The sequence below is a fragment of the Nomascus leucogenys genome, chromosome 11, assembly GCF_006542625.1.
Source record: "Nomascus leucogenys isolate Asia chromosome 11, Asia_NLE_v1, whole genome shotgun sequence".
In the NCBI taxonomy this organism is placed as follows: domain Eukaryota; kingdom Metazoa; phylum Chordata; class Mammalia; order Primates; family Hylobatidae; genus Nomascus; species Nomascus leucogenys.
In genome coordinates, this window is record NC_044391.1 from 57,508,032 (window position 1) to 57,533,400 (window position 25,369).

At 50.0% G+C, this 25,369-nt stretch overlaps 2 protein-coding genes across 8 annotated transcripts; both read right to left on the reverse strand.

Annotated features, from left to right (window-relative positions):
- Positions 1-484: 484 nt before the first annotated feature.
- On the reverse strand, positions 485-5,169 carry PRR13 (proline rich 13). 5 transcript variants are annotated; one of them, XM_003252052.4, is made up of 4 exons: positions 4,991-5,169; positions 4,048-4,086; positions 3,018-3,391; positions 485-1,095 (listed from the first exon to the last, which is right to left on the reverse strand). In XM_003252052.4, exons 2-4 carry the CDS (start codon positions 4,064-4,066, stop codon positions 1,048-1,050), a joined length of 441 nt encoding a protein of 146 aa, XP_003252100.1. In that variant the 5' UTR covers positions 4,067-4,086; positions 4,991-5,169; the 3' UTR covers positions 485-1,047. The 5 variants fall into 5 exon arrangements, with proteins under 5 accessions (XP_003252100.1, XP_012365803.1, XP_030678423.1 ...); XM_012510349.2 differs by having other exon boundaries at positions 4,983-5,100; XM_030822563.1 differs by having other exon boundaries at positions 3,018-3,386; positions 4,991-5,066.
- Positions 5,170-13,880: 8,711 nt separating this feature from the next.
- AMHR2 (anti-Mullerian hormone receptor type 2) lies at positions 13,881-22,440 on the reverse strand. Of its 3 annotated transcripts, none has more exons than XM_012510339.2 (11): positions 22,318-22,440; positions 21,831-22,013; positions 21,400-21,591; positions 21,058-21,135; positions 20,727-20,845; positions 20,381-20,611; positions 17,021-17,135; positions 16,399-16,571; positions 16,046-16,193; positions 15,742-15,874; positions 13,881-14,374 (listed from the first exon to the last, which is right to left on the reverse strand). In XM_012510339.2, the coding sequence occupies exons 1-11, from the start codon at positions 22,364-22,366 to the stop codon at positions 14,359-14,361; spliced, it is 1,437 nt and encodes a 478-aa protein (XP_012365793.1). In that variant the 5' UTR covers positions 22,367-22,440; the 3' UTR covers positions 13,881-14,358. The 3 variants fall into 3 exon arrangements, with proteins under 3 accessions (XP_012365793.1, XP_003252103.1, XP_003252104.1); XM_003252055.3 differs by having other exon boundaries at positions 15,742-15,878; XM_003252056.3 differs by lacking the exons at positions 15,742-15,874; positions 16,046-16,193.
- Between the last annotated feature and the right edge of the window lie 2,929 nt (positions 22,441-25,369).

Sequence of the window (25,369 nt, forward strand, 5' to 3'; positions counted from 1 at the left end):
TGACGCAGGAGAATCGCTTGAACCTGGCGGGTGGAGGTTATGATTGCACCACTGCACTCCAACCTGGGCAATAAGAGCGAAACTGCATCTCAAAATAAGTAAATACATAAATAGAAATAAAAAGTTTTAGGAAAAAATTTTTTAAAAGAAGTAAGTATTATTCAATAGATTTGGGGCAAAGCCCCAAATTACTCTCCCACAGCTGATGGGCAGCCAGGGTTACCTTCTGTAGCAGATATGAAAACATATAAGCTAAAGGCCTATATCCATTCACCCAAGGGAAGACAATAAAGATTCATGCCACTCTGCCTGAGCCAATTTTGAAGAGTCCTCCCACTTAAAAAACATGGGAATCATACAGTGTCTTTCTCACTGATGCTCTGGTTCCCTTCTATAAAACTGATAGACTTTAAAGGGCCTGTGGAAGGTTAGCAAAAGTAGAAGAATGTGCCACGCCCAACCAAGGTGATAGCACAGGTGAACAGAGACCAGGAGAAATAACTTTATTTGAACAGGACCCGAGACAGCATATTGGGCTAAGGAAGAGAGGTAAGGTCCCAAAACGGCAGTCAAAGCTCATCGACCCAGCAACTTTGCAGTTAGTGCAACCAACAAAAGGCCTGCTGGGGAATGTATTTGCCACTAAATTCCCCAAGTATGCCAACATTACAAAAAAGATAGAGGTTTTTCATCATAATTGAATTTCCACAAACCTCCCCAATCACAAGTATTATAAGCGGAAGTAAAAAATCACATTTTACAGATCTCAAACTTGTCTTCAACATTTAGTTCATCATCTTCAAAAAATAGCTCCCCTGCCTAATTCATTAGCTATATGATCTATCCAAGCAACAACAAGATGGCCAGGCCATGGCAATCCTCTTCCCATTTCCCCTAGCCGCTCAGGGCTCAACAGCAGGGTGAGGCTCAGGTGGAGGTAGGGGGTGGGGAGCACAAGGGCTACATTCCCCCAGTACAACATGGCATCTGAAGCTTGATGGGAGAGCAGAACTGGTGAGACTTGAGGGAAGGGTCCAGGGCCTGTATTCAGTCAGAATCACTGCTGGAAGAGGAGGAGGAAGAGGAGGAGGAATGCTGCAAGGGCAAAGGGGAAAGGGGAAAGAAGATAGCATCAGATCCAAATGACCTTTCACCACTCCATGGGCCATTCTTTGGTGCCCCACCCCTCCACCCAAGTATCCCTTGCTTCCCTAAGAAGGTCAGGAGTCTCGAACAGACTGTACCTAAACAAAAGCAAGGATTTCCTTCAGCAGTGAGCATACAGGAGTGGATTAAACCATCCTAAATTATCACACAGAATTTAAAAATTTTAACATATTGCCTTTGGAGCAAATTTCCAACTTTCATTACCTGAATCGATGCCTAGGCAAGGAATAAATTACAGGCACAAGCATAGTATAGTGCTAGGAAACAGCTGTTACATTATCAATGCTTATTCATTAGCTGCGTGCAAAGTCCTATGATTTTAAGAAATTGGATTCTACAAATCTAAGAAAAGACAGTAGAAACAGCAGTTGTATGTGCATGTATCTCTACTTTTTCCCAAGCACAATGGGAAAAAGTGGGGAAGGTGTAAGAAAAGGCTGGGAGTTCTACTCAAGGTTCCTTAAGCATATACTCCCAGCAATGCTACAGTTATTAAATAAAAACATTTTTCAGTCTCTCCAGGGTAATTTCTCCCTCTTCTTCCCCACTAAATCTCAATTCTCTTCAGACTTTTTGTTTTTTTTTTTTTTTAGACGGAGTCTCGCCCTGTCGCCCAGGCTGGAGTGCAATGGCATGATCTCGGCTCACTGCAACCTCCACTTCCTGGATTTAAGAGATTCTCCTGCCTCAGCCTCCGGAGTAGCTGGGATTACAGGCATGCACCACCATGCCCAGCTAATTTTTTATATCTTTAGTAGACATGTTTCACCATGTTGGCTAGGTTGGTCTTGAACTCCTGACCTCATGATCCGCCCGCCCCAGCCTTCCAAAGTGCTGGGATTACAGGTGTGGACCACGGCGCACAGCCTTCTCTTCAGACTTCTATCAAAGACCCAGAATCAGGAATTAGAATCCACAAGGCAAATAAATACTGGGCAGTTAAATGTAAATGGAGGCCTCATCAAGATGCAGATTGATTTAATTCTTCAAGAGTTGTCCTCAGAGTTGCTTTTATCCTTGCTATTTTTTGTTTGTTTGAGATGGAGTCTTGTCTGTCACCAAGGCTGGAGTGCAGTGGTGAGATCTGGGCTCACTGCCATCTCTGCCTCCGGGGTTCAAGCAATTCTCCTGCCTCAGCCTCCTGAGTAGCTGGGATTACAGGCATATGCCACCACACCCAGCTAATAATTCTTAAGTGCTAGGATTACAGGCATGAGTCACGGCACCTGGCCACCCTTACTAATTTTTAACACTCCTCTAAAACAAAGATACTTAGCCTTGGAGCTGAGTACAAAACCTCCTTAGTCCTAGACTTTGTTAGAGGCTGAGTCACTGACTGCTCTTGTCCTCAATTTTTCTGCTGGATGATAGGGCAAAGGGCCCATGTAATTAACACAACGCCCTAAGAACATTGATGAGAGAAGGAACTCCAGGAACTAGGGCCAGATTATTATTCTGTTAATTATTATAAGATCTTGCTTTGTCAAAGGAATGACTTTGATATTTTGACAATGTCAGTGGGCGTGTCCAACTTGCTAGAATATGCACCTGGCAGGAGGGGAGCAAAAGTTCTGGGAGAGTAGGGCAGAAAAGATTTGGCTTTTAATTCTAAAATCCATTCTAAGGCTCACCCTAGCTCCCCCTAGATAGGAGAAGCCTGATGTTTCTTTTCAAGATAATCAGATTCTTCTCAGTAGCAATCTTTTATAAAAAGGAAGAATCATCTACCAGAGCGACACAATTGTCATCCCCCATGTCCACAGAATGTGAATCCCCCTCACCCAACCCCTGCCTACCTAGTCCCTCTGAGGGGGGACCCCTTCCCTAGCCAGGATCCAGAGGGTACTGACCTTGCCATGCTTGTGGTGCTTGTGGTGCTTCTGCATCTTTTTATGAGCTTTCTTCATTTTCTTCCGCATCTTCTTGTCCACTATCACTGCTGGTCCGACCATGCCAGGAGCCAAGGGATTCACAGGAGGGATTCCAGGGGCAGGCGGTGGGTACGGAGGAGGGTAGGGACCCGAGGGTTTGCATCCTGGATACCCTGGCTGTGGCACAGGATGAGGGGGCCCACCTGGGGGGAAAGCTGGATGGCCATGGGGAGCTCCTGGGGGAGGAGGACAGGGGCCTGGGGGAAAGGGTGGGTTAATAGGTGGTGGGTGAGCAGGATTGGAACCTCCAGGGCACCCAATATTGGGAGGATATGGATTTGGTCCTGGCTGCCCTGGTGGAAGAAGCAGAGAATAAACATTAGAATTCCCCAGAGTCTCCAACAACAAACAACAAAAAGAAAGAGATTCTTTCTCACTCAATACTTAAAGGGAAATGGAAAGATGACAAAGCAGAATGGAGGGTAGGGGAGACAAACTTGTGTTGGGGAGAAAAGGGGGAATGTCCCTGGAAGGGCTGGGGAGAGGAGGGGGACAGTGAACTCTGAGGAAGACAAAAGCACTGGTCAGGCTGGGCGCGGTGGCTCACACCTGTAATCCCAGCACTTTGGGAGGCCAAGGTGGACAGATCTCATGAGGCCATGAGTTCGAGACCAGCCTGGCCAACATGGTGAAACCCCCGTCTCTAATAAAAATACAAAAAGTAGCCGGGCGTGATGGCATGCGCCTGTAATCTCAGCTACTCCGGAGGCTGAAACAGGAGAATTGCTTGAACCCAGGAGGCGGAGGTTGCAGTGAACCTGGGCGACAGAGACTCCAACTCAAAAAACAAATAAATTAAATTAAATTAAAAAGCACTGGTCAGCTGTAGCTAAGGACTTTGCTTTTGCAGGTACGGCAGGTCGGGGGTAGGGGAGCCGATACAGAAACTTCCTGTTATAGGGCCCATCAGAAAAAGGGTTGGGGTGGTACAGAACCCCCAAACACCTACCGGCATTGGGATTCCACATGTTTAGGTGTGTTCTCCAGCCTGAGGAGAAAGAAATGAGGCAAAAAAGATGACGGTCTAGAGGTAGGAAGTGGACTTAGCACTGGAGCCCAGCCCTAACATCTTCCACCCCACAGTAGGCTCTCCTACCTGGAGAACTACCACGACTTCCACGTAAGAAATGTCTCTTTTCTGGCTGGGCGCGGTGGCTCACGCCTGTAATCCCAGCACTTTGGGAGGCCGAGGCGGGTGGATCACGAGGTCAGGAGTTCGAGACCAGCCTGGCCAACATCGTGAAACCCCGTCTCTACTAAAAATCTAAAAATTAGCCGTGCGCGGTGGCGGGCACCTGTAATCCCAGTTACTCGGGGGGCTGAGGCAGGAGAATCGCTTGAACCCGAGAGGCGGAGGTTGCAGTGAGCCGAGATCGCGCCACTGCACTCTAGCCTGGGAGACAGAGCAAGACACCGACTCAAAAAAAGAAAAGAAAAGAAAAGAAATGTCTCTTTCCACTTGTTTCTTCGCCCTCAATACCTACTTGGTTCCTAACACAGGAATCTAGTTCCCAGGGCCCCTCCACCCTGGTAGAAGCGTCTAACTCTTCGGAAGTGGGCAGAGCCCGCGAGTCTCGGCCTCCCCATCACTCATCTCCCTTTCCGTGGAACTGAGTCCGGAGGCCTTTAACCACGCACAGAGTAAGAAAGGATCTCAAACAACTTTCTCTCTCCCTGGGGAGGACCCCACCTCAGGCTAAGAAAAGGATACGCCTCCAGGCGAAGTAAGAAGAAAGTTGCTCAAGAACCTCAAATACTTAAATTTGTGGACACAACCCCCTTCCTCCAAAAAAGAAAAAAGGCAAATGAAGATCCTAGCCCCAAGCTGCGAAGAGACTCCTGACCCAGCAACGGGAAAAGGAAAAACCTATGGAATCCAGATACCCCGTCACCTTTCCACCGCCGCCTGGGCTTGATGCCTTCTCCTTCGCAGTCTCTGCTCTTCCTAGTCACCCAAACCCCGTGCTTCGGCACCCGCCTCTGCTACTGCCTAATTGGTAATTATGTGGCCACTCGACTGATGATTAGACAACAAACTAATCAATCACTCCGGTCCGACTGAGGAGGAAACGGTTGCTCTAGGGGCGGAGCGGAGCCCTTTGCGGCTAGGCCAGTACTGAAAAGCCGGAAATCTCCTGGGGGCGGGGCTAGGCGGAGGGCGCTGGAGGGGGCGGGGCCAGTTGCTGGGCAAAGTCCTAGAGACACCGAGAAGAAACTCTGCCCTAGCTCTCTTAGCTCATGGTTCACTGGGTGCAATACCTTGTAAGGTGAATACACTATGGTAAGTGTTGTAATACAGATATAGACAGAGTTCTCGGCAAGGGCAGAAGAGCTGCTGAGTCCCAGCCCCAAGCCTCAATGTTCCCGGCTCCCTCTTACACTCGCAAGGGAAGCAAACAAACATTCTTGCGGAAAATACAGAGATTTCATAATCTCTCCCAGGATTCCCTCTCTCAATTCCATAGCTCTGCCATCTGTCGAGTAGCCTAAACCAGAAACCAAGGAGGACGTCCGTGATCCCTCTGTCTCCTTCACCTCCCTTACCCCAAATTATCAGTTTTGTCTCTCAAATATATCTGGAATCTCTCCACTTCTCTCTATCTTCCCTGCTCCAAACCTCCCATCATCTCTCGCCTGGATTCATCTCTCCCCCGAATTGCTACAATGGCCTCCCTTTTTTTTTTTTTTTTTTTTTTTTGAGACGGAGTCTCGCTCTGTTACGAGGCTGGAGTGCAGTGGTGCGACCTCGGCTCACTGCAACCTCCGCTTCCCGGGTTCAAGCGATAATCCTGCCTCAGCCCCCCGAGTAGCTGGGACTACAGGCGCGGCTAATTTTTCTATTTTTTAGTAGAGATGGGGTTTCACCATGTTGGCCAGGATGGTTTCGATCTCTTGACTTCGTGATCTGCCCGCCTCGGCCTCCCAAAGTGCCGGGATTACAGGCGTGAGCCACCGCGCCCGGCCTTTAAAAAAAAACAAAAAACAAAAAAAAAACAATACAAGTGGCCGGGCACGGTGGCTCACACCTGTAATCCCAGCACTTTGGAAGGCCGAGGCAGGCGGATCACAAGGTCAGGAGTTCGAGACCAGCCTGGCCAATATGGTAAAACCCGTTTCTACTAAAAATACAAAAATTAGCTGGGCGTGGTGACATGTGCCTGTAATCCCAGCCACTTGAGAGGCTGAGGCAGGAGAATCACTGAACCCAGGGAGGCGGAGGTTGCAGTGAGCCGAAATCATGCCACTGCACTCCAACCTGGGTGACAGAGTGAGACTCCGTCTCAAAAAAAAAAAAAAAAAAAACACACACACACAATAAAATTAACAAACTTGACCTAATAAACATACCTTGAACCATGCTCTCAAAACTTACTGACTGCTAATTCTCCTTAAGCATGCTTAGAGCATTTATAAAAATTGGTCACATTCTAAGCTAAGCATGTCTCAACTGATGAAATTCAATTTTGAAAGAACTGTTCAATACATATTCTCTGACCACAATGTAAAATATAAGCAAACATACAGCTGGATTTTTTTTTTTTAGAAAAAATATTGTTTAACTGTCATCCAGGCTGGGCACAGTGGCTTATGCCTGTAATCCCAGCACTTTGGGAGGCCATGGCTGGAGGATCAGTTGAGGCCAGGAGTTCAGGACCAGACTGGGCAACTTAGTGAGACCTCATCTCTACAAAAATGAAAAATTAGCTGAGGGTGGTGGTGCACGCCTGTAGTCCCAGCTACTCAGGAGGCTAAGGTGGGAGGATCGCTTGAGCCTAGGAGGCGGAGGTTGCAGTGAGCCCAAATCGCACCACTGCATTCCAGCCTGGGCGACAGAGCAAGATTCGATCTCTAAATAAATAAATAAATTGCCTTAAAATAACCATGGAAAGAATAAACCATGATGGAAATTAAATACTTATAAACAAGTAGGCCGGCATGGCGACTCATTCCTGTAATCCCAGCACTTTGGGAGGCCAAGGCGGTTAGATCACAAGGTCAGGATTTCAAGACCATCCTGGCCAACATGGTGAAACCCCGTCTCTACTAAAAATACAAAAATTAGCTGGGTGTGATGGCACACGCCTGTAATCCCAGCTGCTCAGGAGGCTGAGACAGGAGAATCACCTGAACCCGGGAGGCAGAGATGGCAGCGAGCCAAGATGGTGCCATTGCACTCCAGCCTGGCAACAGAGCAAGACTTCGTCTCAAAAAAAAAAAAGAAAGAAATAAGCAGGCCGGGTGTGGTGGCTCACACCAGTAATCCCAACACTTTGGGAGGCTGCGGCAGACAGATTGCTTGAGTCCACGAGTTCAAGACCAGCCTGGGCCATGGGATACCCCGTCTCTAATAAAAATACAAAAATTAGCTGGGCACGGTGCCTCATACCCAGTTATCCCAGCTACTCAGGGCTAGGGTGGGAGGATCACTTGAGCCGGAGAGCTGGAGGTTTTGATGAGCCAAGATCGTGCCACTGCACTCCAGCCTGGGCAAAAGAGCACAAAAAGAAATAAGCCATAATGAGGCCAGGCGCGGTGGCTCATGCCTGTAATCCCAGCACTTTGAGAGGCCGAGGTGGGCGGATCTTGAGGTCAAGAGATCAAGACCATCCTGGCTAACATGGCGAAACTCCATCTCTATTAAAAATACAAAAAAATTAGCTGGGCGTGGTGGCGGGCACCTGTAGTCCCAGCTACTTGGGAGGCTGAGGCAGGAGAATGGTGTGAACCCGGGAGGCAGAGCTTGCAGTGAGCCGTGATTGCGCCACTGCACTGCAGGCTGGGTGACAGAGCGCGACTCCGTCTCAAAAAGAAAAAAAAAACAGGAAATAAGCCATAATGAAAATATTAGATCCGCCGGGCACGGTGGCTCACGCCTGTAATCCCAGCACTTTGGGAGGCAGAGGCGGGCAGATCACGAGGTCAGGAGATCAAGACCATCCTGGCTAACACAGTGAAACCCCATCTCTACTAAAAATACAAAAAATTAGAGGGGCGTGGTGGCTGATGCCTGTAGTCCTAGCTACTCGGGAGGCTAAGGCAGGAGAATGGCATGAACCTGGGAGGCGGAGCTTGCAGTGAGCCAAGATCGTTCCACTGCTCTCCAGCGGGGGTAACAGAGGGACACTCCATCTCAAAAAAACAAAACAAAAACAAACAAACAAATACTACATTTTGATATATTTTTATATTAGGTTTGTGCAAAATACTTGAAATAATTTGGAAGGTTTTCTAAGCTCTAGGAAACTTAGATATACACATTGTTTCTTTCCTGGAAGATTATCAAGTTTGAAAAAAGTATTGGCCAGGTGTGGTGGCTCACACCTGTAATCCCAGGACTTTGGGAGGTCACCAGGCGAGTGGATCATGAGGTCGGGATTTTGAGACCATCCCAACCAACGTGGTGAAACTCCATCTATACTAACAATACAAAAATTAGCCAGGCATGGTGGCATGCGCTGTAATCCCAGCTACTTGGGAGACTGAGGCAGGAGAATCCCTTGAACTAGGGAGGCAGAGGTTGTAGTGAGCCGAAATCGCACACTGCACTCCAGTTTGGGGGCGACAGAGCAAGACTCTGTCTCAAAAAAAAAAAAAAAAAGTTTGCCTACTCTAGACATTTCTTTTTTCTTTTCTTTTTTTTTTTTTTTTGAGATGGAGTTTCACTCTTGTTGCCCAGGCTGGAATGCAACGGCGCGATCTCGGCTCACTACAACCCCAGCCTCCCAGGTTCAAGCAATTCTCCTGTCTCAGCCTCCCAGGTAGCTAGGATTACAGGCATGTGCCACCACGCCTGGCTAATTTTGTATTTTTAGTGTATACGGGGTTTCTCCATGTTAGTCAGGCTGGTCTCAAACTCCCGACTTCAGGCGATCAGCCTGCCTCTGCCTCCCAAAGTGCTGGGATTACAGGCGTGAGCCACTGCACCAAGCCCAGTTTCTAAAAAGTGTATTTACATGCCTAATACTTCTCCATGAACATGAAATCACTACTCATGGGAATATCACATTAGGCAAACACTGGATTTGGTAAACTCATCTTCACAATTGGGACTTCCATATTTTATAATTTTATCACAGAATCATGGAACTATAGGGTTGGAAATGACTTAGAGAAACATTCATTCAATTTCCTGAGAAAAATAAACTTTTCTAAGAGTTCACAGTTAGGAGAGACAAAATTATAACCTATATTTTCTGGCTTTTAGCGATCTCTTTTTTTTTTTTTTTTTTTTTTTTGAGACAGAGTCTCATTCTGTCGCCCAGGCTGTGGCGCAATCTCTGCGCACTGCAAGCTCCGCTTCCCCGGTTCATGCATTCTCCTGCCTCAGCCTCCCGAGCAGCTGGGACTACAGGCGCCAGCCACCACACCCAGCTAATTTTTTGTACTTTTGGTAGAGACGAGGTTTCACCATGTTAGCCAGGACGGTTTCAATCTCCTGATCTTGTGATCAGCCCACCTTAGCCTCCCAAAGTGCTGGGATTACATGGGTGAGCCACTGCTCCTGGCCTAATTTTTGTATTTTTAATAAAGACGGGGTTTCACCATGTTGGCCAGGCTGCTCTCGAACTCCTGACCTCAGGTGATCCACCTGCCTCGGCCTCCCAAAATGCTGGGATTACAGGTGTGATCCACCACGCCCGGCCCATAGATTTATTTTTGATTGAACATAGCCTTATGCTCATCAGCATGTTTATACATTCATTTCTTTTTTCTTTTCTTTCTTTTTTTTTTTTTTTTTGAGACAGAGTCTGGCTCTGTTGCCTAGGCTGGAGTGCAGTGGCGCCATCTCAGCTCACTGCATCCTTCACCTCCCGGGTTCAAGCAATTCTCCTGCCTCAGTCTCCTGAGTAGCTGGGATTACAGGTGCACACCACCACGCCCAGCTAATTTTTGTATTCTTAATAGAGACAGGGTTTCACCATGTTGGTCAGGCTGGTCTCAAACTCCTGACCCGCCCCCTCTGGACTACCAAAGTGCTGGGATTACAGGCGTGTGCCACCGGGACCAGCTTTTTTTTTTTTTTTTTTTGAGACGGAGTCTCGCTCTGTCACCCAGGCTGGAGTGCAGTGGCGCGATCTCGGCTCACTGGAAGCTCCACCTCCCGGGTTCAGGCCATTCTCCTGCCTCAGCCTCTCTGAGCAGCTGGGACTACAGGCGCCCGCCACCATGCCCGGCTAATTTTTTTTTTTTTTTGTATTTTTAGTAGAGATGGGGTTTCACCGTGGTCTCGATCTCCTGACCTCGTGATCCGCCCGCCTCGGCCTCCCAAAGTGCTGGGATTACAAGCGTGAGCCACCGCGCCCGGCCGAGGCTCAGCTTTTTTTTTCTTTTTTTTTTTTTTGAGACGGAGTCCAGGCTGGAGTGTAGTGGTGCAATCTCGGCTCCCTACAACCTCCACCTCCCAGGTTCGAGCCATTCTCCTGCCTCAGCCTCCTGAGTAGCTGGGACTACAGGCACGTGCCACCACACCTGGCTAATTTTTGTATTTTTAGTAGAGACAGGGTTTCACCATGTTGGCCAGACTGGTCTTGAACTCCTGACCTCAGGTGATCCACACTCCTTGCCTCCCAAAGTGTTAGGATTACAGGCGTAAGCCATCGCGCCCAGCCAAACATCATTTTTAATGGCTGAAAGTCTTTCCTTTGTTATTTAAAAGCTGTGTGACCTTAGACATGTTTCTAAATTTCTCTGCGCCCTCTTCCTCTGTAAATGGTACTCACAGGATTGTCATGAAAAACTCAAGAACACTGGTGAGCAGAGGCAAGACATAATGAAAGTTATGAGATTATCCAGGCCGGGTACAATGGCTCACACCTGTAATCCCAGCACTTTGGGAGGCCAAAGTGGACGGATCACCTGAGGTCAGGAGTTCAAGACCAGCCTGGCCCACATGGTGAAACCCTGTCTCTACAAAAAATACAAAAATTAGCTGGGCATGGTGGCACATGCCTGTAGTCCCAGCTACTTGGGAGGCTGAGGCAGGAAAATCACTTGAACCTGGAAGATGGAGGCTGCAGTGAGCCAAGATCAGACCACTGCACTCCAGCCTGGGCAATACTCCATCTGAAAAAAATTAAAAAAAAAAAAATATCCAAAGAGTACTGTTTAGCCTAGATTAGGGGAAACATAACCTGCCAAGGGGTAACTGTAGTAGTTGGGCCCTGCCAGGCCTAGGAAGAAGGAAAGAGGGATGGTGCCCAGAAGCAGGCCCTGCCCATCAAAGTATGATGTAGGTTGATTAAGAAAGAAAAAGAGCCGGGCACGGTGGCTCACACCTGTAATCCCAGCACTTTGGGAGGCCGAGGCGGATGGATCATCTGAGGTCAGGAGTTCGAGACCATCCTGGCTAACATGGTGAAACCCCGTCTCTACTAAAAATACAAAAAATTAGCTGGGCGTGGTTGTGGGCGCCTGTAGTCCCAGCTACTCCGGAGGCTAAGGCAGGAGAATGGCGTGAACCCGGGAGGCGGAGCTTGCAGTGAGCCAAGATTGCGCCACTGCACTCCACTGGGTAACAGAGTGAGACTCCGTCTCAAAAAAAAAAAAAAAAAAAAAAAAGAAAAAAGAAAGAAAGAAAGAAAAAGAATGCCAGGTGCGGTAGCTCACGCCTGTAATCCCAGCACTTTGGGAGGCCAAGACAGGTGGATCTCGAGGTCAGGAGTTGGAGACCAGTCTGGCCAACATAGTGAAACCCTGTCTCTACTACAAAATACAAAAAATTAGCTGGGCATGGTGGCGGGCGCCTGTAGTCCCAGCTACTTGGGAGGCTGAGGCAGGAGAATCAGTTGAACCCAGGAGGCAGAGGTTGCAGTCAGCCGAAATCCCGCCATTGTACTCCAGTGTGGGCAACAGAGCGAGACTCCATCTCAAAAAAAAAAAAGAAAAGAAAAAGGAGAAGTAGCCCCTGCCTAGGCTGCCTCAGTGGGACTTGAGAACTGACTGGATGTGGATGAGAGCTGGGTCACGGGAAGGGACAAGAACATGCTCCTGGGAAACTCCTGCTCAGTTAAGACACAGCTCAAGCATCCTGTGCTCTGTGAAGCATTCCTGCTCGTCTCTCCTGTTACCCCCAGGACAGTGTACAGAACCCAACAATGTGATGTGCAGGTCTTTAAGCACCGTCAGGGCAGTGATTTTGTTGTCTTTACCCTTCTTTCTCCAGTGCCCAGCATGAGATCCCACCTTTAAAAATAAATGTTGAGGCTGGGTGTGGTGTCTCATACTTGTAATCCCAGCACTTTGGGAGTGCTAGGCAGGTGGATCGCTTGAGTCCAGGAGTTAAGACCAGCCTGGGCAACATGGCAAAACCTTGTCTCTATGAAAAAATACAAAAATTAGCTGGGTGTGGTGGCATGCATCTGTAGTTCCAGCTACTTGGGAGGCTGAGGTGGGAGGATCACTTGAGCCCAGGAGCTCAAGGATGCTGTGAGCTATGATCACAGCCTGAGTAACAGAACAAGAGCTTATCTCAAAAATAAAAATAAAAATAATCAACAATTTACTTTGGGAGGCCGAGGCAGGCAGATCACGAGGTCAGGAGATCAAGACCATCCTGGCTAACACGGTGAAACCCCGTCTCTACTAAAAATACAAAAAAATTAGCTGGGCGTGGTGGTGGGCGCCTGTAGTCCCAGCTACTTGGGAGGCTGAGGCAGGAGAATGGCATGAACCCGGGAGGCGGAGCGTGCAGTGAGCCAAGATCGCGCCACTGCACTCCAGCCTGGGCGACAGAGCAAGACCTCCGTCTCAAAATAAATAAATAAATAAAATTTTAAAAATAATAAACAATTTAAAATGCTGGGTGCAGTGGTTCATGCCTGTAATCCCAGAACTTTGGGAGACTGAGGAAGGAGGACTGCTTGAGCTCAGGAGTTCGAGACCAGCCTGGGCAACATAGCAAGACTTCATCTCTACAAAAAATTAAAAATTAGGCAGGGCGCGGTGGCTCATGCCTGTAATCCCAGCAATTTGGGAGGCCCAGGTGGGCAGATCACGAGGTCAGGAGATCGAGGCCATCCTAGCTAACACGGTGAAACCCCGTCTCTGCTAAAAATACAAAAAATTAGCCAGGTTTGGTGGCAGGCGCCTGTAGTCCCAGCTGCTCGGGACGCTGAGGCAGGAGAATGGCGTGAACCCGGGAGGCGGAGCTTGCAGTGAGCTGAGTGCCACTGCACTCCAGCCCGGGTGACAGAGCGAGACTCTGTCTTAAAAAAAAAAAAAAAAAAAAAGCTGGGCGCTGTGGCTCACGCCTGTAATCCCAGCACTTTGGGAGGCCAAGGCGGGCGGATCATGAGGTCAGGAGATTGAGACCACCCTGGCTAACATGGTGAAACCCCGTCTCTACTAAAAAAAGTACAAAAAATTAGCCGAGCGTGGTGGCGGGCCCCTGTAGTCCCAGCTACTCAGGAGGCTGAGGCAGGAGAATGGCATGAACCCGGGAGGCAGAGCTTGCAGTGAGCTGAGATCGTGCCACTGCACTCTAGCCTGGGTGACAGAGCAAGACTCTGTCTCAAAAAATAAATAAATAAATAAGTAAATAGCTGGGTATCGTGGTCCATGCCTGTGGTCCCTCCTACTCAGGAGGCTGAGGCAGGAGGATCACAAGAGCCCAGGGAGGACAAGGCTGCAGTGAGCCGTGATCGTGTCATTGCACTCCAGACTGGACAGAGACTCTGTCTCCAAAAAAAGAAACCAGATAAATAAATAAAAAATAAATGTAGTGGAAGAGAAGAGAGACAAGAGGGTCCCTGGATTACAGGAATAGAGGAAGGCCCAAGGATATGCATCAGGAAAGCTGACTTTATTGTTTCCTGTGCACACCTACCTCAAGTCACTGGTCAGAACTGCTGTGGACTGGATGCCCGCAGAAGAATCCAAGGATTCGGCAGGTGGGAAAGGCAGAGATGAGGCAGACAAGACAGCTACACAATTGCCATATTTATGTTGGCATGTACATTGATGACACATAAACTGCATATTTACACAGGAGAAAGGGCACAGGCAGGCTGAGGATTCCTGGAACAAGGGCCTTGCTGAACACTGAAGTGGCAGGCACTCCGCTGAGGCCTACAGGGGAGGATAGTAGGGGCAGGAATTGAAGTACAATATTCTGGGCAGAGAGGTGGGCAGCCACGTGGACAGCTCTCTGGAAAGGGGTGGCTCTCCTGAGGATGGTCCAGGGAAGCCAGGCGCTGCTGTACACACTCAGCCGTCAGCCGTGCTTCTGGGTCTGCATCCCAACAGTCTTCTAGGAGCTCCCTCAGCCCATCAGGGTCCTGGGGGGAATGACAGGGAGGGAGGGTTGACCCTAGGATCTTGAGTGGGCCCCAGGGTTAAAAGCCATCTTCAGGCCTGGCGCGGTGGCTCACGCTTGTAATCCCAGCACTTTGGGAGGCCGAGGCGGGCGGATCACAAGGTCAGGAGATCGAGACCACAGTGAAACCCCGTCTCTACTAAAAAATACAAAAAATTAGCCGGGCGTGGTGGCGGGTGCCTGTAGTCCCAGCTACTCGGAGAGGCTGAGGCAGGAGAATGGCGTGAAACCCGGGAGGCGGAGCTTGCAGTGAGCCGAGATCACGCCACTGCACTCCAGCCTGGGTGAGAGAGCGAGACTCCGTCTCAAAAAAAAAAAAAAAAAAAAGCCATCTTCAGTGTCCATCCCTCTCCTGCTTTCAACATCCACTTCCGATCTTTCCTGGAGCCTCCCTCCTCTCCCTCTTGCTGAATTCCAGCCCTCTGAGTCTTGCTCACTATGAAACAGGCTCTCTGGGGGCCTTCTGTACAGCCCACCATTTCCTCTGAGGAGCTAATGTAGGTTGACAGCTTAATATGCTAATGGGAAATTACTCTCTTTCCTCTCAGAGAGCCAGAGTCTTCTGCAAGTAATGCCCAGTTTCTGTTAGCTAACCTAAGTCTTGTGCCGTGGAAATTTCAGATCAGGTAGCAGAAGGGACATTCTGTTAAAAAAGTATTTGTGCAAAGCCCTGAACTTTCACTGTGACGCCACTGCTTTCACCCTTTATACACAGAACTGCCTTTTATTGGGTCACAGCAGAAACATCATCAATGTATGACAGAATAGGGACTTACTGAATTGAGTTTTGGGCTTTACTGTATTAGGAGAGCAGATGGGGCAGAGCTCAGGGCAAGAGCAAAGCCAAGGAGGCCGGGCGCAGTGGCTCACACCTGTAATCCCAGCTCTCAGGGAGGCAAGAGGCGGAAGGATAGATTGAGCCCAGGAGTTCGAGACCTGCCTGGGCAATATAGCGAGACCCCGTTCTCCCGAAAAAGAAAAAGAAAAAAAAAAAAAAAGACAAAGCCAAGGAGCCAAGGAGGGCTTCCTGGAGAAGGGGACTGAGGAACAGAGCTAACTGATGGTAGAGAGGAGAGACAGGCTGGGCAAGGCTGAGCAGGAGGAAGGTGTGTGTCTCAGGTAGATGGAATCGACTGTGTGAGACTTAGGGTGGAAGAGGATGAACTGAGGGGGAGAGGAGGCTTGCCCAGTTCCAGCTGAGCATGAACCAAGGAGTGATGGGAGATGAGAGGAGATAGGAGTAGACAGACACCCTGGCAGAGACGTCCTTGAAGCCCATGCCCAGCCCCCACTCTCCAGGTTCCCAGCCCAACAGCCCAGGCCTCTTACTGTGGCAAAACAGCGCCAGGTGGATGGGATGTAGGGACGCCTCCTCTCCTGCACTGCCAAGGCCCATAGCTCATCAGAGGTAGGGGTATTGCCCAGTTCTGCCTCATAGGCCAGTTGGAAGGGTGGTGGACTGCTGTCTGGAGGAAGGTAGAGAGGCTGGGTGTCAATTAGTCCTAGGGGTGCCTAACATGTAGAAAGGGCAAGACAGGGAAAAGCAGAGTTTTCTCAGGCCAGGTCAGGTTGGGGTGAACCTAGAATGGGTCGGGGGGAGCCCAGGAGAGGGGACTGTACCACCCATCCTTACCAGGCCTCAAATCTGGGCAGCGGCTCAGTATCTCCCACAGGAGCAGAGCCAAAGAGTAAATATCAGCTCGTCGGAGGGCCATGCCCCAATCCTGTAGGTCCAGAGTCTTGTCCAAGAGCTCTGGTGCCATGTACCTCTGGGTGCCAGCCTGGAGAGCAAGGCACGAAGGGCCAAGAATCATCTCTGTGGCAGCCCCCATTGCAGCAATGGTCCATGCAATATTCCCCCAACTACAGACTCAGCAATGTCCCAGATGCTATAGGTATTGCTACAACTGTTGACACACAACGGCTGCATTGCCATCAGCAGCACCAACATCATCCTGGGCCTCACCAGTTATCCAGAGAACTCACTTCCATGATGGCAGCTGGGCCTTGTGGTTGAGTAGGGGTCCAGGCAGAGGGCTGAGTGAGGCCAGGGAGCACCAAGGCAAGGCCCAGGTCTCCAATGGCACACGATCCATCTTCCCGAATGAGCACATTCTGGCTGCTCAGATCTCGGTGGGCAATACCTGGTTTATATTGGCCTGTGGGGGAATCCAAGGTTGAAGGAACATGGATTTTCTCCCTCCCTCTTTTTTTTTTTTTTTTTTCTGAGTCGGTGTCTCACTCTGTCGCCCAGGCTGGAGTGCAGTGTCGCAATCTCGGCTCACTGCAACCTCCGCCTCCCAGGTTCAAGCGATTCTCCTGCCTCAGCCTCCTGAGTAGCTGGGACTACAGGCACATGCCACCATGCTCGGCTAATATTTTGTATTTTTAATAGAGACGGGGTTTCACCGTGTTAGCCAGGATGGCCCCAATCTCCTGACCTCGTGATCCGCCCACCTCGGCCTCCCAAAGTGCTGGGATTATAGGCGTGAGCCACCGTGCCGGGCTCTTCCTCCCTCTTTTGACCCAATCCTTCCCCTCCAAACTAAGGCAGAATCAGAAACATAGCACTGTGGCTCCCTTGACTTCCTATGCCCAGCTCACCCACCATTCTGCCAGCGCTCCTCATGGAGAAATGCCAGGCCCTGGGCCAGGGACAGTGCCATCCGCAGGGAACTTCTCCAGTCACTCGTGTGCTGGGTCAAGTAGTGGCACAGGGAGCCCTGGGTAAAAGCAGAGAGAAAAGGATGGTACACAAAGCTGGAAATGGCTGATCCATCCCACGGAGCAGAGATTGACAGTCTTCTCCCTGCATCTCCCCAGCAGACAGACACACTGACGGATGCTGGCCAAGACAATAGGTAGAAGGAGTAAGACTGTGCATCAATTGACATGAAAAATAGTAACTCTAGATCAAGGGTACTGGGCACTTACTGTGGTCCAGGCCCAGTGGATGTGGCCTCCTGTAATCCTTGTGACAACCCTAGGAGGTAGGTGCTCCTGTCACACCCCCATTTAACAGATGAAGAACTTTTCCTTAGAGAACTAAGGAAACTCTCTTGAAGTCAGTCGGTGAGGCAGGAGTGGAGCTTGAATCCAAGCAGTCTGACTCAGGATCACTTACTAATAACCACCACCTTATATTGACTCAGAAGACATGGGGCAAAGACAGTAACAGAGGAGGCAGGGCAAGCTAGTCAGGGGCATCATTCATGAGCCACCTTGTCTGAGGTGTCAGGCATGTGTACACATAGACGGGCAGAGCCAGTAGATAACAGAGTAGCAGGTGGAGGGCAAGTGGGAATTGGAGGGAAGGGAGCAATAGAACCCCTCATTCAACAAGTGTCATCGAGCACCTTCAGTTTCCACGAACTGTGTTCAGGCACCAAGATGGCTCAGGGAAGGTAAGAGATAAATGCCGGGCGCGGTGGCTCACGCTTGTAATCCCAGCACTTTGGGAGGCCGAGGCGGGCGGATCACGAGGTCAGGAGATCGAGACCACGGTGAAACCCCGTCTCTACTAAAAAATCCAAAAAAACATTAGCCGGGCGTGGTGGCGGGCGCCTGTAGTCCCAGCTACTCGGAGAGGCTGAGGCAGGAGAATGGCGTGAACCGGGGAGGCGGAGCTTGCAGTGAGCTGAGATCGTGCCACTGCACTCCAGCCTGGGTGACAGAGCGAGACTCCATCTCAAAAAAAAAAAAAAAAAAGAGATAAAGAATGCAGTAAACCCCAAGATGGGAAAATTAACCGAGTGCCAAGGGGCATAAAGCAAGAATGACTAACTCTGCCTGGAGAAGTCAGATAAATTAAACAAACAAAAAAACAGTGATTTTTGAGCTGGGCCAGGAGGTATGTGGTCAAAGAGGGGACTTTCCATCATTCAAGATTTCGGAAGTGCAGAAGCTGAAAAAGTTCAGGGAAGAGCCACTGCATTTGGGCACTGAAACAGGTGGTGGAGGTTGAACTACTTACAGTAGGGCAAAGTGAGTTTTGGGGAGCTCTTCCACATGGGTAGAGACACACACAGTCCTGATGGAGGGGTAAACAGGAGGCAATAGACACAATGATGAGGAGCCAGCTCTAGAGTCACATAGATTCTGGGCAAATGACTTTCCTTTTCTGAGCCCCATGTGGATAATCATTCCTACCTCATAATGTGTTTGTGAAGGGTAAATTTGGAAATGTGTTTAAAGTGTGTAGCATGGCTGGGTGGGGTGGCTCACGCCTGTAATTCCAGCACTTTGGGAGGCCGAGGCAGGCGGATCACTTGAGGTCAGGAGTTTGAGACCAGCCTGGCCAACATGGTGAAATCCTGTCTCTACTAAAAATACAAAAATTAGCCAGGAGTAGTGGTGGCACGCCTTAATCCCAGCTACTCAGGTGGCTGAGGCAGAATTGCTTGAAACCAGGAGGTAGAGGCTGCAGTGAGCCGAGATTGTGCCACTGCACTCTAGCCTGGGCAACAGAATGAGACTCTGTCTAAAAAAAAAAAAGTGGGTAGTGTAATGCCTAGCAGGAAGCAGATGGGAAATGATACGAAAGCTTAAAAAGTCCCAAATCTTTAACAGGCCCACAGGGCCTGGTGTGGCTGGCCTCTGCCTACCTTTTCCTCTTCTTGTTGCTCATTGCTCTCCCCATCAAGTCACATCTTATTATTCTTATAGTTCAGTGGCCCTCTCTTCTAGCACTTAGCACACTTGACATTTGACACTTATGTTTACTTGATCCATTTCTGTCTCCCCTGCTAGTCTATAAAATCTGTAAAAGAGGGACTGTGTGTTTTTTGTGGCCTCTAGCATAGTGCCTGACATATAGTTCATAATTATTTGTTGAATGAATACGAATGAGTTCGGAGGGCTGTGGCTGAAGGTATTTCTTTAACAATTTTTTTTTTTGGCTGGGCACGGTGGCTCACACCTGTAATCCCAGCACTTTGGGGGGCTAAGAGGGGTGGATCACTTGAGGTCAGGAGTTCGAAACCAGCCTGGCCAACATGGTGAAACCCCGTCTCTACTAAAAATGCAAAAATTAGCCAGGCGTGGTGGCAGGCATCTGTAATCCCAGCTACCGGGGAGGCTGAGGGAGGAGAATCGCTTGAACCCGGGATGCTGAGGTTGCAGTGAGCCAAGCTTGTGCCACTGCACTCCAGCCTGGGCAACAGAGCAAGACTCCATCCTCCCACCAAAATAAAATAAAATAAAATAAAAATATATAAACATGTATTGTTTATGTAATAAAAAAGTTAAATAAAAATTATTATTTTGAGACAGGGTCTTACCCTGTCACCTAGGCTGGAGTGCAGTGGCACAATCTTGGCTCACTGCCAGCTTTGACCTCCCCAGGCTCAGGTGCTCCTTCCACTTCAGCCTCCCAAGTAGCTGAGACCACAGGCACGTGCCATCACACCCGGCCAATTTTTTGTTTTTTGTAGAGGTGGGGTTTCACGGTGTTGCCCAGGCTGTTCTTGAATTCCTGGGTTCAAGCAATCCTCCCACCTTGGCCTCCCAAAGTGCTGGGATTACAGGCGTGTGCCACCGTGCCCAGCCTGTTACTATTTTTTGAGATGGTCTCGCTCTGTCTCCCAGGCTGGAGTGCAGTGGGATGCTCACGGCTCACTGCAGCCTCAACCACCTAGGCTCAAGCGATCTTTCCACCTCAGCCTCCTGAGCAGCTGGGACTACAGGTGTGCACTGCCATGCTGAGCTAATTTTTGTAATTTTGCAGTGATGGAGTTTCCTCATGTTGCCTAGGCTGGTCCTGAGCTCCTGGGCTTAAGCGATCCACCCACCTTGGCCTCCCAAAGTCCTGGGATTACAGGTGTGGGCCACCTCACCTGGCCATTTTTAATGTCTTAGAAAAGAGAAAATTCGACAGCAGAAGCAATCAACAGGGCCCAGCTACCATGTAGCCCCCACCTCTATACATACACACAGGCACACACACACATATACACTCCTTGGTGCTCACCTTGGGATGCAGTTCCAGTACCAGCAGGGGCCCAGAGAGCAGGGGGCCGGGGCCGCCCCGGCTGGCAGTGATAAATCGGACAATGTGGTCGTGCTGTAGGCCTGGAAGTTCGTACAATGCTCTCTCAGCTTGGAACTGAGCCACAGACCTCGGTGGGAAGGCCTTGATGGCAACCAGTTTTCCTTGCAGCTGCCCGGCCCAAACCACTGCATGACCTCCTTCCCGGATTACCTGGTAGGGACACTGTGCTGAGTGTGGGCCTCTGAGCTATAACAGGGCCAGGCTTCCTCCCCAGCACAACCTCCAGGAGTGCCCAGAGGAGCCCTTCTCTCCCTCCCTAGGGCACCTGGGAGAAACACAGCTCAGGCAGCTCCTGCAGCTCCACACTCCAGTCCCTGCCTGAGTCTGGCCTTGGCTCTGGCACTGGCTCACCTCGCACTCTGTAGTTCTTTCGCTGTAGCAGGGCTGGAACAGACAAGAGCCTTAGGGTCAGGGTGCACATGCATAGGGACCGGAAAAGGGACTTTGTGGAAAGGGAGCTTTGTGAGAGGTCATGGGAGTCCGGGAATCAGGCTATAGAGATCCCAAGACCATGAGGTCAGGGGTGCCTGGAGAGGGGTCAGAGCTTTGGGGGCAATGTCTTGGGGTCACAAGGGAGGGATGGGGTGGATTAGTACCCAAGATGATGCTGCCCAGCAACAGCAGGAGGAGGAGGAACAGCCCCAGCAGCACCAGTGCCATCCAGATGGACTCACCTGGACACCAAGGCAAGAATGCAGGCTGGCGAGCACTGACCCAAACCTGCTCTCTGCTCTTCCCCTCCTGAGAGCTTGCTTCTCAACCCACCCCCACCTTGGTCACAAGACCCCTTATCTCCCAGTCACCAGGGCAACCAACTTCCCAAGGCCAGGAGGAGGAAAGTGTGGGGCGGGAGTAGGGTGAGAACTGGCCCTGGTTCCACCTCTAATCCTAACCTGGGCCCCAGCCCCCATCAGGCTTCAGTACCCTTGGGTGGCTACCTGGGGCAGCCTGGGGACCCTGGGAGCCAGGAGTCCCAGGGCTCCCTGGAGGAGGCAGATGGCTGTAATTGGCATTGCAGAAGTCAGTGCCACAGGAGCAGGTGAAGAGAGTGGAGCCAGGGCTGGGGTGGGCTCGGGGACTTGGGTCACAGTGGAGGGACTCACAGCCTGGCTCATCACTGTCTCGGCATCCTGATGGGGTGGGATTAGGGGAAGAGGAGAGAAAGAGGGGTGCAAGGGAGAAAGCACAATGGGGTGTGGAAACAGAGGATAAATCCCTTCTCTATCAGAGGCATCCCTTCCATCTCTCATGGGCTTTTCTTTCCCACTACATGTTCTATTTCTCCCCTTCCCCCTTGGTTGCCACCCACACCCCAGGATGTGTCTGTCTCCCACCCTAGCTATCACCTGCCATATACTTTGCCATTCACCTTGCATTTCCACCTGTGCCCGGTCTTGGGTCAGGTTCCAGATCCCAAAGCAGCAGCGGCTGTAGAGGCAGCGGATAGCTCTGGGGAGCTCTGTGCCTGTATCTAGCAGCTCTCCCAGTGTCTTTGTGCTTCCCCGCACTCTGGGGGCCTCAAAGAACACACAGGTTCGCCTGTTTGGGGGTGCTGAGGCCCAGGGTGGGGAAAGGAAAGGATTCAAGATGGGAGTGAATGCACAGGCAAAAAACTGGCCAAAAGAATAGACAAAACATGTTTCACATCCCAGCGTCAGTATGGTAAAGCCACAGGAGGAAGCAGGGTCAGCAGAGGCCTGGAACCTGAGCCCTGCCATGGGGACACAGGGCTCTATCCTTCAGCCTTACTCACCCAGCCCACTCACCACTTTTCCAAAGGCATGGCTCTTGCTTCAAGCGCCCCTTTCCCTCGCTGGGTGGATGGAGAGACCCTTCCCCTCCCTGTAGACACTTACCTTCCACAGCTGTGGGAAGTAATGCCCAAAGCCCCAAAGACCCTAGCATCTTGCTGGAGGATGGCAGCAGCAGAAGGAGGAGAGCATGAGCCAGCACAGCTGCCCCTGGCCAAATCTTTCTCCAGATACAGGGCATCCTGGGGCTTCTGATCCCTCAGTCCCCAACTCCGCCCCCCTCATCCTATCCCAGCCTCTGTGGGGGAGAAGGCTGCTGTGGGGGAGAGGGTGGGTGTGGGGAAAGCAGGGAAAGAAAGGGAGGAGCAGAGAACCAATCTCATATCCTCTTCTCTTCTGCAACCTCCTCTTTGCTCTGCATAGTGGGAGGAGGGGACCTTGGAGGCCCAGCTGAGAACCCAGTGATGCCTAATTTCAAATCTTTGCCCTTTCCTGACCTTGGAAGAAGATGCTGGACTCTGTTGACTCTTCTCAGGAGGAAACCAATGTGAGGTCAAATGCTTAGAGCCATTCAGCTCTGCCCAAGATCCTTTCTAGCCTAAGATCCCTTTATATTCAGGGTTCATATCTGCAGCTGCTTGGGCAGAGGAAGGCCTCACAGCCCATATTAGAGGTTATCTTGTTTTCCGACTTAAGAATCAGAAAGTATATAAAACTTACCTGAATTTTTAAAAAACACATTGAAAACAGTAACAATGGTAAATTTTGCTATGTGGATTTTTTTTTTTTTTTTTTGAGACGGAGTCTCGCTCTTCTCCCCCAGGCTGGAGTGCAATGGCACGATCTCAGCTCGCTGCAACCTCTGCCTCCTGGGTTCAAGCGATTCTCCTGCCTCAGCCTCCCGAGTAGCTGGGATTACAGGTGCCTGCCACCACACCTGGCTAATTTTTGTATTTTTAGTAGAGATGGGGTTTCACCATGTCAGCCAGGCTAGTCTCAAACTCCTTACCTCAGGTGATTTGCCCGCCTCGGCCTCCCAAAGTGCTGGGATTATAGGTGTGAGCCACCGTGCCTGGCCGTGGATTTTACTTAAAAAAAAAACAAACATTGGTTCACAGGCTGAACAAATAACCATTATTAAGAAGGTAACAAATTTCTTATCAAGCACCTACTATGTGCTGGGGCGCAACTAGGGCTATGCATTTTACAATCATCTCATCTAATTCTCCCCTGAAATATTTATTATTATTATTTTATTTATTTATTTTTTGAGACAGAGTCTCGCTCTGTTGCCAGGCTGGAGTGCGGCCGTGCCATCTTGGCTCACTACAACCTCCGACTCCCTGCTTCAAGCGATTCTCCTGCCTCAGCCTCTCAAGTAGCTGGGATTACAGGCACACGCCACCATGCCCAGCTAATTTTTGTATTTTTAGTAGAGACAGGGTTTCACCATGTTGGCCAGGGTAGTCTCGATCTCGTGACCTCGTGATCTGCCCGCGTTGGCCTCCCAAAGTGCTGGGATTACAGGTGTGAGCCACTGCTCCTGGCCTATTATTTTTATTATTTCCACTTTATAGGTAAGAAAATTGAGCTACGTAAGTCGCCCAAAGTCATTCAGCTAGGAAATAGCAGAGCTGGAATTTGAACTTAGGCAGGTCTGACTCCAAAGTCCAGGTTCTATTCTTTTTTTAATTATTATTTTTGTACTTTTAGTAGAGACGGGGTTTCACCATGTTGGCCAGGATGGGGTCGATCCTTTTTTTTTTTTTTTTTTTTTTTTTTGAGACGGAGTCTCGCTCTGTCGCCCAGGCTGGAGTGCAGTGGTGCGATCTCGGCTCACTGCAAGCTCCGCCTCCCGGGTTCACGCCATTCTCCTGCCTCAGCCTCCCGAGCAGCTGGGACTACAGGCAGCCACCACCATGCCCGGCTAATTTTTTGTATTTTTAGTAGAGACGGGGTTTCACCGTGTTAGCCAGGATGGTCTTGATCACCTGACCTCGTGATCCGCCCGCCTTGGCCTACCAAAGTGCTGAGATTACAGGCGTGAGTCACCGCGCCCAGCTGATGGGTTCGATCTCTTAACCTTGTGATCCCTCCGCCTCCGCCTCCCAAAGTGCTGGGATTGCAGGCGTGAGCCACCGCACCTGGCCGGCTCTATTCTTTGTATTACACCATACTGCCTGGAAGACGTACAAAATTCAACAATGAAAAAACAATTACCACCTAATACTATACTTGGACATTTGAATTTAAATTGTTGAGAAAATATGCATCATTACCTGCCAACAGGCCACCAACTAAAATGGGAGGGTACAGTTCAAACTATCACCACCAGAGGTCAGCAGAGGAGAAATTCCCTGCTGCGGTGAGAGGGCAGAAAGTACCTCCTATGATGACTAATACATATAGTACACCTCTTACATTTACTAAGCTGCAGGGACTATAAAATGTAAAGGGCGGGCACAGGATGTGGAGAGTTTCAGCATGGAGGTGGGAGGAGAGGGCTATGGCTTGTTCTGCAGTAGAGACAGAGGAGTCCAACTCCACCAGACTCTTTCCCAGAATAAGAAAAAACAGAAATAGGTAATCACTTCCACCCCTGTGAGCCACTGGCTCCTTGAGAATTCGAGTCAGAGGGGACTTGTTCTCTGTTTCCCTAGCTTTCTGTCCCCCTAGTGGCTGCCTGGAAACCCTTTCTTGGAATGATCTGGCTTAGACCAGGGATGACAGTCTGAGTACCGACATTTTTTTTTTTTTTTTGAGACGGAGTCTCGCTCTGTCACCCAGGCTGGAGTGCAGTGGTGCGATCTCGGCTCACTGCAACCTCTGCCTACCGGGTTCAAGCGATTCTCCTGCCTCAGCCTCCTGAGTAGCTGGGACTACAGGCGCATACCACCGCGCCCGGCTAATTTTTGTATTTTTATAGAGACGGGGTTTCGCCATTTGGCCAGGCTGGTCTCAAACTCCTGACCTCAGGTAATCCGCCCGCCTCGGCCTCCCGAAGTGCTGGGATTACAGACGGGAGCCACTGCGCCCAGCTTGAGTACTGACTTTTTGATTCTGGGGTCTTTCTTCTGGGAAACCTGCATGAAAGGAAGAGATAGTAAAAGTTCCAGTATTGTGAAACAGCAGTGAGAGGAATGGCCAGGGCTAGAGA